The 14250-nt window shown below is 32.6% G+C and overlaps 1 protein-coding gene and 1 long non-coding RNA gene across 2 annotated transcripts; one reads left to right on the top strand and one right to left on the bottom strand.

Annotated features, from left to right (window-relative positions):
• LOC131804668 (uncharacterized) lies at positions 1-867 on the top strand. The gene is made up of 2 exons (XR_009343216.1): positions 1-75; positions 190-867. It is a non-coding gene; the product is annotated as an uncharacterized LOC131804668 (long non-coding RNA).
• An 11653-nt stretch (positions 868-12520) lies between these two features.
• On the bottom strand, positions 12521-13903 carry LOC131804658 (uncharacterized). Its single transcript, XM_059127719.1, has one exon. The coding sequence runs from the start codon at positions 13564-13566 to the stop codon at positions 12613-12615; it is 954 nt and encodes a 317-aa protein (XP_058983702.1). The 5' UTR covers positions 13567-13903; the 3' UTR covers positions 12521-12612.
• Between the last annotated feature and the right edge of the window lie 347 nt (positions 13904-14250).

The raw sequence follows: 14250 nt of genomic DNA, 5'->3' as shown, positions 1-14250 counted from the left end.
GTAGAAATACCAGGTAGCAACATAGGCGAAAATTACAACAAAGCAACTTTTGTTCGAACTTGATATGTCAAAATTGTAAGCTAGGCGAAATTACTTGACATATAAAATTTGAGGCAAATTGTTCTGCACCAATCAGAACATTTAATTTTGAAAAATTTGGTTTTTTTCAATTTCTATTAAATTTTGCAGGGAAATGTTGTGTTGCTCGTACAGTTTATGCTGGTCCTCGATATAAGAGAACTCGATAAAAGCAAAAGGTATATAAATATTGGGGTGAATACCGCGTGGAATGATAATCTCAGTTGGAACAAATTCAAAACGAATTCGGAGAACTCAAAATAAGGCAAGAAATCATCAACCCATCAAAAATGCACTCACTATATGGTGGATTTGTTTGAACTTTTTTGCGATGTGTTTGTAGAAATTTATAAAAATTTCAGCCCCAGATAGCGGATTTTTTCAAGACCCAACTCGTGAAATTTGAAACAATCTAGAGTTCTTCACTACATCAAATCCTGGATTTTTAAATATTTCCAGTTCTCAAATTGTGGATTTTGAAATAGTTTCAGGGATTTAAAGAAAATGTCCGAGCCCCAAATAATGAATTTTAAAAACATTCTTCCGGCGTTCAATCGTAGATTCTAAAGAATATTTCCGAGTCCGACATTGTTGAATTTTAAAGAACTATTTCATGAGAGTAATCATTAATTTCTTAAAATTGTTGTTTTTCAAATGAATCGAATTTTTTATTTAATGTCTTTAAGAATTCAAATCGGAGAAAGTTAAGATATATAAAATCACTGACCGTCCATATGTCTTTAATTTAAGATTAGTCAAATAAACAATTTTAACATTGGCAGAATATTACACTATTTGTTTCTATCTTAAATTGGATTTTATAAAAATGATACGTTCGCCATTAAAAATATGCATAATCATTTGCGCTAAATTATTTTAGGGGGATTTTCAAAATTATGCTTTCCGTTCTAAACCAATTACCTCGTGAAAGCTCTATGTCTTAAATTGTGGCCTTTTTTTCGTTCGTTTTTTCGCTCAATCGACTCCAAATGTCTAATATGGATTTCATCCAAAATATCTAGAGTCCAAAACCATTATTTCCATGAGGCACATTTTGACCGTATCAAAAGGTATATAGCCGATGTAGTAATTTGGCTGAGAGTATTCTAAGTTTCTCTATGGCGAATTCAAATTACAACAATTTTTATACCCTACACCACATAGTGGTAAGGGTATTATGTCTTTGTGCATTTGTTTGTAACATGGAGAAGGAAACGAGATAGACCCATAGTTACTTTTGAGAACCTTCATAGAATCACTTTCTGAGTCGATTTATGCATGTCAGTCCGTCTGTCCGTCCGTCCGTCCGTCCGTCTGTCCATGTATTCTTGTGAACAAAATGCAGGTCGCATTTATTATCCGATTGAGATGAACAATATTTTTTTGGCCCAAGGACGAACCCTATTGAAATTGGTGAGAATCGGATCAAATTTAGATATAGCTCCCATATATATCTTCATCCGATTTCGGGTTAAATGTGCACCAAATGTCCACTATCAGTCCAAATTACCTGAATTTTGGCACACCCAACCGAGTTCGGCCTAGAAGCAAGTATATCAAATTTGGAGAAAATCGGTTCAGATATAGCTATAGCTCCCATATATATCTTTCATCCGATTTGGTGTTTAAGCCTCTCACATTCGTAATATGCACTCCACAAGAATGATATTTAGTACTAGATATAAGATACAGCCCAGAAATAGCTGCTTGTAATTTTATCGAAATCGGTTCAGATTTGGATATAGTTCCCATATATATCTTCATCCGATTTCGGGTTGATTGTGCACCAAATGGCTGATATAAGTCCAAATGGACTGAATTTTAGTACATCGGACCAAATTCAGCCTAGAAGCAAGTATATCAAATTTAGTGAAAATCGCTTCAGATATAGATATAGCAACCATATATATGTTTCATCCGATTTAGAGTTTTAGTCCCATACATTCGTAATATTCACTCCACAACCGTGATATTTGGTACCAGGTATTAGGTGGAGCACAGGAATAGCTGTTTTAAATTTTATCGAAATCGGTTCAGATTTGGATATAGCTCTCATATATATCTTCATCCGATTTCGGGTTAAATGTGCACTAAATGGTCAATATCAGCCCAAATCACCAGTCTAGAAGCTAATACGTAAAATTTGGAGAAACCCGGGTCAGAGATAGCTATAGTTCGTAAAATGCACGATAGAATTAGATAGATTTTGATTTTGTACCAAATATCTCATAGAGCTCTGAAATGCCCTGTATAAACCTTTTTACGAGAGCTCTACTAAATATGCATAGTGGTGTAGGGTATCATATAGCCGGCCCCGCCCGACTTTTGAGCTTTCCTTACTGGTTTGACATATCAAATTGATACCAGCTGGCGTGAAATCTTTCATATTCATTCTACAAATGACATTGTAGACCCTCCATTGTGTTACAAAAACCCTTCTCGATGTAGTTTCTGCATTTTGTTCTCTAGGTTGCTGCAATTTATATGGGGAACTCCTTCACAGTATAAAAATTATGCTCGTTTATTAACTTTGTCATTCCTTTGTCTTACTCATGTAAGACCCTACAAAAAATATATATACTCTTAATTGGTATTTGATGTTCGTAATGGATACTACAGGCTATGGTAGGAGATTGTCTGTGCATGTCCACATTATTCACCGATTTTTTTTAAGTTCACGCATTTGAATATTTTAACGGCTTATGACAAAAGTTACCTATGCAGGTCCATGGTCGTCGTATAGACCCTAATATAACAGCTACATTCGGTATTTTTAAGATTTTAACAGAATTTGTAACTGATTTTATTATTTTTGAAAATGGCCAAATTCGTTCCAAATGATGGAGGGTATTCAAACTCACAGCTTTTTTACTTGTTTTTTTTTTTCATTTGTTAATTGACAACTGTTCAGCATTATTTTCATTTTTTGGACTTAAGGGGACTTTCTGAATTCAGAGGAGGATGCAACATTTGTTGTTTTTTGGAAGTAATACCCTAGACAGGCGGCAGCCTTTTTGTACATAAATCACTTAATGCAAATTAATGTGTGTATCATTATTGTTGTTAATACACAAAATGAAACTGAATTTAAACTGTATTAAACAAATTTCATATGACAACGCTGCCGAAAATTATGGCCTATGACAAATTTTTTATTCAGAGAAATTTTCAAAGGTAAATGACAGAAAATGCAGAGATAGTCTTATTTGAAATGACTTTACTTTTTTAACCTCACCATAGTAGAAGAATACAGACAGTCGCATTGACACAGCTGCTGGGACAACGAACTGTCAAACCAATTTTGGAAGAGAATTTTTTTTATAAAAATTTATTCAATTCTGTAACAATTAAAAAAATGCATATCATAACAACCTCCGTTTGGCGTCGTACAGAAAAAATATACAAATCTACACATAAAAAAATCTAATAAAATTTCACATGTCAATGTTTCCAAGCTTTCATATATCTGCCTGTATTCTTCTACCACAGTTTTTACAAAGGTAGAATTATAAAGGTAAAATCATGCAATCACATGTTTACAAATGTTTCTTTTGACAACACCTCATTGTTAAAACGTATATTTATAAATTCACTGCATACACACAAATCAGAAAGGGGAACCTTTTGTCTATGCAGTAAAATTTGACATAGAAAATGCAGAGATCAATATGCTTTTTGGAAATAGATTTACCTTCTTAATTTTACCATGTGTTCTTACCTAAAAATGATAATAAAAAATTATTATTTTTATTTGCAGACGCCAAAAGAATAGCAGCGAAGTGTCCGGTGCCAGAGAGACACCGAGATTTTATTGGATCTGTGGGCAAAACGAAATGTAAAAATAAACTAAAACAAAAAATCTAGATATGGACCATGGTAGAAGAATATAGGTAGACGCATCGACACAGCTGCTGGGACAATGAACTGTCAAACCAATTTTGGAGTTGAAAATGTTGAATGAAAAATTATTTAAATTTTTAAAAATTGTTAAAAAGCTCGAATTATAATAACCTTCGAATGACGTCGTATAAGAAAATATTAAAAAATCTACTTATATTTGAAAAAACATTTAAAATTTTTTGACATATCAATGCTCCCAAGCGTTGATGCATCTACCTGTATTCTTCTGCCATGATATGGACAATAGAGCGAGAACATGAGAAGATTTTAGCTCGCTTGTGTACAGACCAATGAAAAGTTTGGATGTATTGTTTTGAATAAAAAGAAAAATATTTAATTTGAAATTATTTCAAATTTAGGGACAATATGAATGCATATCTTTCACGTTACCGAAAAAAATGTATAGATTTGGTATAAAACAATCTTGCCCTACTATCTTGCATTCAATTTTGTTGAGAAATCCTAATATTCCATTGAAGTTTTGTAGTTTTCCGCAATATAATATTTTTGTGAAAAAAATTATTGATAAACTAAACCAGTTGTTGCATGTTTTAAAAGTCTATTTGACATAATAAGATTCCAGTACAGAGTTGCATTTTTGTAGTTCCTTGAAGATGAGCCACCTTTCTTATTGAGCCATGGCAGTACCCCTTTATACTAAACTCTGATATTGTTGGAAAATCTAATGAAACATGAAATAAAACTAAACTTTATTGCCATTGCAATAAAAACTGACCTAAGGAACCCAAGCAACATACACATAAAATAAAACAAATTGGTCAACACATTATTTATGGTTGTGTAATATTTTTAAATAACAATTTTTTTTTTTAAATAACATATAACTCATAATTCCTGCTAACACACACTTGTATATTTTTATATTTCTTTCCTAACGTTGTGATTATTGTTCTGTTCCAGAACTGCAAGAATGTAAAAGTTTTTACTTCGATAACCGATGTTTCCTTTATAATATCGAAGAAAATTGAAAACTAGCATATTCTTGTAGCTTGTGGAAAGGAGCGTTAATTTTTCCGATGAAAATAGGCCTTGCTGTAATGGTAAAGTATGTACTTTGCTCATGTACTTCCCAAATAAAATGTCGTCCACGTATCTCACGACGTGTGCAACATTTGGAGAATTTGGCACTACATATGTAAAAGCATATCGTCTGATAGAGACTTAAGAAGAAACATTTAGGGGATTATGTAACCAACAGAATAAAGGTGAGAGTACATAAAAGGCTCTTTTGACTGGCTTAAGTCAGCGGCTGTCTTCTTTGTAAAAAAAAACAAAGGAGTTTTATGTTGATCCTATGTTCCTTGTTTTTTTTTTACGAATAAACCTATAATAACACAAATAAGCCTATAATAAGCCGGCTTAAAGCTAGTGCAGTGAAAAAAATTAATTTTGTCTTTTAGGTACAAAATCGAATTCGGATTTTAGGTTGATCAAGAATGTATATACTTATTAGGATATTATGTGTTTATTTCTAGAAGTTACAAGTTTAATGGCAAAGATAATATACCTTCCATAGTATAGTGGATGGTATAAAAATATCAATGTTTCCATGTATAACAAGAATAATGGGAGATTTTTATACCCTCCACCTTGGAAAGGGGGTTATATTAACTTTGTCATTCCGTTTGTAACATCCTTAAATATTCGTCGTAGACCCCATAAAGCTTATATATTCATAATCAGCATAAAATTCTAAGTCGATTTAACAAAGTCCGTCTGTCTGTCCGTCTATTGAAATCACGATACAGCCCACATTATTTGATGTAGATCGCCAAAATTTAGCAGAGCAATTTGTATTGTGTCTAGGATGGTTGGTATTGAAAATGAGATATATCGGTCCACGTTCTGGTATAGTCCCCATATAACGGTAGCTCCCGATATTCGGTATTTTAATGATTTATGCCACATTTTTCACGGATTTGTCTGAAAATTGGTATTTGTAGGTCATAACGGGTCCCTGTACGTGTTACAAAACATTGTATGTATAGGTCCACGTTTTGGTATAGCCCCCCATTTTTTTTTGGTATAGCCCCATATTTTGATTATTTTTGCAACATTTTTTCAAGGATTTCTCTAAAAATTGGCATTTGTAAGTCATAATGGGTTCCAGCTCAGGTAGCCAAACATTGTATGTATAGGCCCACGTTTTGGTATAGCCCCCATATAACGGTACCTCTCGATATTCGGTATTTCGATAGTTTTTGCCATTTTTTCACTGATTTGTCTAAAAATTGGTATTTGTGGGTCATAATGGGTCCTAGTACGTGTGGCGAAACATTGCATGTATAGGTCCACGTTTTGGTATAGTCCCCATATAACGGTACCTCCCAATATTCGGTATTTTGATTATTTTTGCCACATTTTTCACGGATTTGTCCAAAAATTGGTATTTGTAGGTCATAATGGGTTCCAGCTCCGGTAGCGAAACATTGCATGTATGGGTCCACAATTTGGTATCGCCCCTATATAACGGTACCTCCCGATATTCGGCATTTTAATGGTTTTTGAAACATTTCTTCTAATGTTTCTTTACCCTAAGGTGGAGGGTATTAAAAGTTTGGCCCGACAACAGTATACCGAAGTTGCTGAGGAAGCACTGCCAAATAATTAGAGTTTTCGTGTCAACTCAAATCTGTGTAACAACGGCCGAAATGTTTATTCGGTTGTGATTATAATTGGAGTTAGTGCCATCTACATGCCAATTATAACCCTATATTCAGACACAAACCTAACCTAATATATTCACTAGATGGTGCTGCAAAATATAGGAATTGATTTACATACTAGATGACTCTACATATTAAAATCTTTTGTTTACTAGATGGCGTGAACAACTTTTTAAAAACGAATTTCGGGGACCGATGCAAGTATCACACATTAACCGTGCATAGCGATATTTGTAGGATATCGCTGTTAAAATTTGTGATTAAGCGTGTTATTTTGTAAATAACTTTTAATTTTGGGTTTATTATTAGGAGTTTGGATAAGTATGTTTTCCATATTTCGTCTACGATTTACATTTTAGACTTTCTTTTGTATTATGGAAACACTTCTTGATATATTTTCTGCACTTTTACTTCTGACGCTGCTGCAATTTGTATGGAAAACTTCTCTATATAGGGATAATAAATATTGCCGCCTTTCTTGCATCAAACTATTTTTACCCATACAAATTACATGACAAATTACATTAAATGTTCTTGTGAAACTAATACAAAGCTTAACTTAAGGTAAAGTACCGTTATTCGACGAATTTAAGGTCAAATAAATGAAAAATGTGAGCATTTTAGTAATTTTTTGCCCTCCACCATGAAAAGGAGAGTAGGGTATAGATTGTATTTCTTTAGGTATATCGGTCCTCGTTTTCATGTAAGGGTAACTCCTGATTTTAGACACAAAATGTTCCCACGAAATTATTGCAAATTTGATTATTTAGAGTTTTAATGATTTCTACTTCCCCTATATAACGATACCTTTGGAAATTTGTTCTCAAAATTCTCTATAAAATAGTTTAACTCAACACTTGGTTAAATTCTCGGATATTTATCTTGGTATTTAGCCAAATAATTAAAGTATTATTTTTAATCGCTATATTTGTTAAAAAGCCGAAAATGACATAATAACTCTAAAGAAGCTAATACCCAGCATTTCGGCAAACATCTCGGTACTTATCCATTTGGTATTTAACCAGCAGCAACCGAAGTAGCCAGGATGGGTGCCTAGGCCCCTCCGAAAGGGTAAAATGTTGGATATTTTTAAGGAATTTTACTTCAAAAATCTCTGTTTTTGTTGATAGCACTTATTTCTTGATGAAGACGCATTTCGCAAATATAATTTTCAAACATTAAATTATATTATATTATATTATATTATATTATATTATATTATATTATATTATATTATATTATATTATATTATATTATATTATATTATATTATATTATATTATATTATATTATATTATATTATATTATATTATATTATATTATATTATATTATATTATATTATATTATATTATATTATATTATATTATATTATATTATATTATATTATATTATATTATATTATATTATACTAGCTGGCCCGGTCCGCGTTGCCGGCCCGTACCTTTTGTCTATTATGCATATTTGTCAAAGCATAATTATTCAAAGATATGAATGATATAAGTGTTCGCATACTGGTCGATTAAAAGGCTTTTTAAATACCTGTACCCATATTTAAGCCGTGGGCTTCAATATTTAAACCGTGGACTTCAAAGGTGTGGATGTCCTATACAAATCTATTAAAATGTATATATCAATCTTATCCCCATGTAAGGGATCAAATTAATTTTTAGTATGGTAAAAATCGTAGCATAATTTTCCATTCAAATGAGCAGTAATTTGGAATTTACTGTATTTTGTACACCTCTTAATTGAGGGTTGAATGAATTAAGAATAGCCAAAGTAAATTACTTTTTTAAAGCCATTAGCACCTCAGATTGTCCATTAGAGTTCTTATAAGTCCCTCTAACCTTGTCGGTCTGTTTGTCCGCCAAAAAGTGGTCTTGAGGGGGTACTATTATAGGGAAAAAATTCTAAAATTTGTAGGTATGTTCAAATTTTTGTGTAAGATTTTCACCCCCAAATACACATTTTTAGCCAAATCCTTTGAAATATGGTAAAATCAGGAGGTACTTTTATATGGGCATTACTCCGAGACATTGACCTATATTGAAAACATTCTTCTAGCCATTATAATCCAATATGACAAATAGAGACCAAATCAAAAATATAGCAGAACAACAACAACTGAAAAAAATTTCGCGTGATTTAAATGAGTAAAAATAGTTTTATCCACCATATTTTTCATCATAGTATAATTCAATGACGATTCAACAAATATTCGGTCCCGTGCTAATTTCATATATTTGTAATTTGTTCATGTTTCCACAATTTATTTCATATAGATCTATATCCCAAATATACGTTTCCAACCAATATTGTCTTGGGGGTTACAAATCCAATAGAATACAAAATTTTATTTTCTGACCACACATTATATGTGAAAGTGGACTTGGGTATACTCCAATGTGGGGACTTTACTTAAATAAATTCCTATGTGGCAATTATCTGTATGATGGTTCCCTAACCCCTTAGAGACAATGATGCCAAATATGGGCCAAGCAATGAAAAAAGTGGCCAAGACCCCAAAAATAGCTTAAATCATATGATGGTTATATAAATATGAAATCGGGATGTACCCTTATCGTGAGTTATGATCGATATCATGACCTGCAAAAGTGGTTTAAGGTATCTTGAATGTTTGTGAAGAATTTCTGGAAGGATAGAAATCCTTTTCTTACTAAGAGTCTCATTCCCTCTACTATTTTCCACCCTTTATATTTGGTATTTTACTGATTGTACTCCCAAAGAATTTTGCATTGGACGGATTATTGTTACATGAAAGAAGTAGGTCCACGCTTTGAAATGAGCTCCATTTGGCTTTTTCTGTCATTTTTGGTTGTTTAAATGTGTTCGCATCTTCCATCTGAACCACGATGTCGGAACTGTAATCGAAAATTAGATGTCAGTTAACATCGTATTTCGCACTTATTTCATTTTATTTTTTGGTGAAAAATTGTATATAGTGAAAAATTATTCTTTATTTTGTTCACAAAAAATCCACTGAATTCAATATGATAATACAATTTGAAAAAAATGACAAAAGAAGAATAACAAATTGAAAAAATCTTCAACCTGTTCGCTGATTTATTACAGCAAATGTTTAAAGACCATTACTATCATTTTAAAATTCGATTCCACTGAAAATTTTTTCGATTTTTTCCCGATTTGAGAATTTTTGCAATGAGATCTCTTTTCCGTGATTTTTTTAGCTATTTTGACAAAGTAATTATTTTTTAATTAATAATTATCTTTCTTTTGGTGTGACCGCGTTAAATTATTTCGATATCATCTATTCCGTTTCGCCACCATATAATTCGGTACTACGCTTCCATGTAACCCGCCATCAATTTCAATTCTCAAGAAATCAAGTCGATTAAATAAATTGGTATTAATATTTGAATTCAAAAATAAAATATAAAAAACACTACAAATGTACATTAGAAAAAAGTAAGTCAAAATGGAAAAAAATCATACAAAATAAAACATTACTATTGTACATTTGAAAAGTCAAAATGAAAATGTTAATATATCACATTTTTACGCGATTTTTCTGGATATTATCCTTTTCGGAGAGGAGACAACTCCGAATTTGTGTGAATCGTTAAAATCAGTCCAGCTGTTCTTAAGTTATAAGCGTAGTAACTAACACAACTTACATTTATATATATAGATTATATTATATTATATTATATTATATTATATTATATTATATTATATTATATTATATTATATTATATTATATTATATTATATTATATTATATTATATTATTATATTATATTATATTATATTATATTATATTATATTATATTATATTATATTATATTATATTATATTATATTATATTATATTATATTATATTATATTATATTCAATTCAAATAAAGATTCATGTATTTTTCATAGGGTAAGTTTACCAGTAGTCGGCACTTTTAGGATTTTCGTTTTTTTCAATCTTTCAACATTCTGAGTAAAATCTTTTAATTGCAGAAAAATAAAGTTGTGTAGATTCCAAATTTTGTTTAGTTTTCGAAATAATAAACAACAATTGAATGTGTTTTTATTAAATTGGCAAAATTTGCAATTTTACTAAAAAAGTAGTTTTTTGCCAGTAGTCGGCACCATTTTCCAATGCTCGGCATGTCTATTTGCCAGTAGTCGGCATATGGAATTTCAGTAAAAAAATATTTTTTTGTTTATTTTTTAATTCAAATAGTATAAAATAATGATATATTACTAATTCACAGTTTAATCCAGAATTCGAAATTAATTTCGTTTTTAAATAGTGTTTTATTTAATTATCATTCTAAACCAATTATATTTTTAATTTAGAAAAGTTGGTCAAAAAGCACAAATAAAAGCAACTGCCGACTCAAAACTATTTTTTTATTTGAGTAGTTTTTGGATTATTTTTTAATACTTTTCTCAAGTTTTGGTGAAATAGGTCAAAAATGATATTTTTCTAGTAATAGGCACGCCCTACCGACTACTGGCATATCTTTTTTTTCTGTTCCTAATGTCGGCATTAAATAATGTAACAGACAAAAGCTTGATTTGTATGTTTTTAAGTTATAAAAGTGATCTTCAGACTGTTATTTACTATTATTAAATATTTCTGATTCCAAAAGTATTAAATTTAATTTATTTAAATCGATTATTAAGTTGACGCCACCACTAATTTTTTCTTTACAAACAAGCACTATCGCACGCGTTGGAAGACACTCACTGACGAAAACCGTTATTCTCTCGTAAAAAATTATCGGAGCTCATTGTTTTTTACGGGCCTACCTTCTCTTCATTGTACCATGGGCTGTAGTAAGTATTCCGAACTATATATACGAAATTTGAAACAACTCCGGTGAATAATGCCGCAAAAATCATGAAAATACCGACTATCTGGGGTACCGTTATATGGGCGCTGTACTGAAACGTGGAACTATTGAGATAATTCTCTTCTAGGGGGTAAAGTACTCAGAAGGAACCCCTTGTGTGGATTTTAAGACAATTGCATTAATTTTTTTTTTTTGAAATCATCAAAATGCCGAATGTGGGGTGGTACCGTTATATGGGAGCTATACGATTTCGTGGACCTATATAGACAATTATCTTCTATGGGATAAAGTACCCACAAGGAACATCTTGTGTGTATTTTCAGACAATTGAAAAATGTGACTAAAATCACCAAAATACCGAATATCGGGGGTATCGTGATATGTGGGATATACGATATCGTAGACCTATATAGACAACAACTCCTTGTGTAGAATTTGAGACAATTCCATTAAAAAATGTAGCTAAAATCATCAAAATACCGAATATCGGGGGTTTCCGTTATATGGGGGCTATACGATATCGTGGACCGATATAGCCCATCTTCGAACTTGACCTGCCTATAGACAAAAGACAGATCTGTGCAAAATTTTAGACGGACGGACAGGCTTAAATCGTCTTAGAATTTTACGCTGAACAAGAATATATATTCTTTGTGGGGTCTAAAATTATTATTTCGATGAGTTACAAACGGAATGACGAACTTAATATACCCTCCCTACTATGTATGGTGGAGGGTATAATAAAAGTGAAATCAGACGATAGAGGAGCTATATCCAAATCTGAACAGATCACCAACAATTTTAATGGGATTAGATATTGGAACTTTGCAAATTTTTGTATTAATCGGATAATAAGAGTGACCTGTAATTTGCTTACGAAAACACGTGGACAGAGGAACTCGACACAGACCACGATTCTATGCAGATCACCAAAAGTATCAACAATTCTATCTTGTTTTCCTTTGAAAAATACAAACAAAAAACAAACAATATTGATTAAATAAAATACATTTCTTTATTAAATTATAAATTATATAACAAAACAAATAACAATAACAAGAAAAATGTTGAAATCTGTAGCTCTTTCTCCATTTAACGTTCAATAAAAATTCCAATCTCAATTGAAAATTGTTGATGGCAATTGCCGACCGGAAGGACGGCCACTATTTTTCGACGCACCAAATATATTGGATGATAGTGGACGATTGAATCGGTTTGGTTGTTGCTGTTGTTGTGATGGAATACGTCTAGGACGGAAAGCAACTGGACGTTCCACACGAGGCAACGTTAGTGACGTTTGGGGGAAGAGTTGTTGAGCTTGAAAGGGCTTTGGGCGGAAATTGATGACGCGTTCTGGACGAGGAACAGTTAAATGGGATACAGGTCTTAAGGGAGCATTAATGATGGCAGCTGATGGTATGAAACCGTTGTTGCTGGGTCGGAAGCTTGCCGCCTTGCCGGGTCTTGGTGGCACGAATTGCGAAGAAAATTGCAATGGTGCATTAATTACGGCAGCTGATTGTGGTTTAAAGCTGACCTGATTTGGGCGGAAACTTACTGCCTTGCCGGGACGAGGTGGCACAAATTTTGAAGAAATTTGCAAAGGTGCATTGACGGAATTAACAATTGGGGCAAATTCCGGTTCTGTGGCAGGAGGACCATAAGTCAATTCAGGTGGGCCATAGGTTTGTTCGGGTGGACCATAGGTTTGTTCGGGGGGTCCATAGGTTTGTTCGGGTGGTCCATATACAGCTGGTGGAGGTCCATAAGTTTCGGCCGGTACCCCATAGGTTGTTTGTGGTTCCGGTGGACCATAAACCTCATCAGGTGGTCCGTATATCAACTCCGGTTCGGGTGGCAGATACGTAATTTCAGGTTCTTCCTCCTCGAATGGAGGGTCAGGTTTTAATCCAGCCGGTGGATAGGGGGCTACTTGCTGTTTGATGGGTTTTGCCACAATCTTGCTGGGACCAGGAAAACGTAACCGTAATTTGTGCACCACTGGTTCCGCCAGTGTTGATGCGACTACTGCCGTTAAAAATAAAATACCCAACTGAAATTTGGCCGTCATTTTTACGTCCTTAATAATTCCGATTCGTTGTAAAATTGTAAGGAGAAGAAGAAGAAGTGAAAAAAAAAAACACCAACACCGTTCAGTTATTCCGTTCGATTGCAATGTTGGGTGTCAACTGTTTAGGTTGTTAATTTGGAAGCGCATTAAATACGCAATGTTTAATTAAATATTCATTGGTCTTTTGCATTGGCCCTCTAACCTTGAAATGAGGCGGTTGGTCGGTTAGTCACAAATAACGTTTTTTTTTTGGGCAACCTAACCATTTTTAACAAAATTGTTTTGATTTTTGTGTTTAAGAATTTCCAATGGTCAGTGTAAGAGACTGTGTGAGTGTGCGTGTGTTTGTCATACGCATCACAGCAATTGTAAATGTTAATGTTGTGTCCAAATTGGATACCCCATAACATTCAATTCTACAAAATAATAATTTTTTATTTCAGTCACTTGTGTTTTCTGCTTAAAACCTATTCATGGGAATATACAATGGAGGTGTTCTTTCAAAAATATGTTTTAGATTTTTGTTATGAATCATCAACTTTACATGATTTGATAGGTCCATAAAACACTATGTATGTATGTGGTATTGTAAACTAATGTTAAACAATTTTGTTTTGGCGATGAAACGTGTTTAGCACATTAATGGATTCAAAATATTTTTTTTTTTTTTGAAGTAGCAAGGAA

The sequence above is a fragment of the Musca domestica genome, unplaced genomic scaffold (assembly GCF_030504385.1).
Source record: "Musca domestica strain aabys unplaced genomic scaffold, Musca_domestica.polishedcontigs.V.1.1 47, whole genome shotgun sequence".
Classification (NCBI taxonomy): Eukaryota; Metazoa; Arthropoda; class Insecta; order Diptera; family Muscidae; genus Musca; species Musca domestica.
This window is presented reverse-complemented; position numbering and strand designations above follow the sequence as displayed.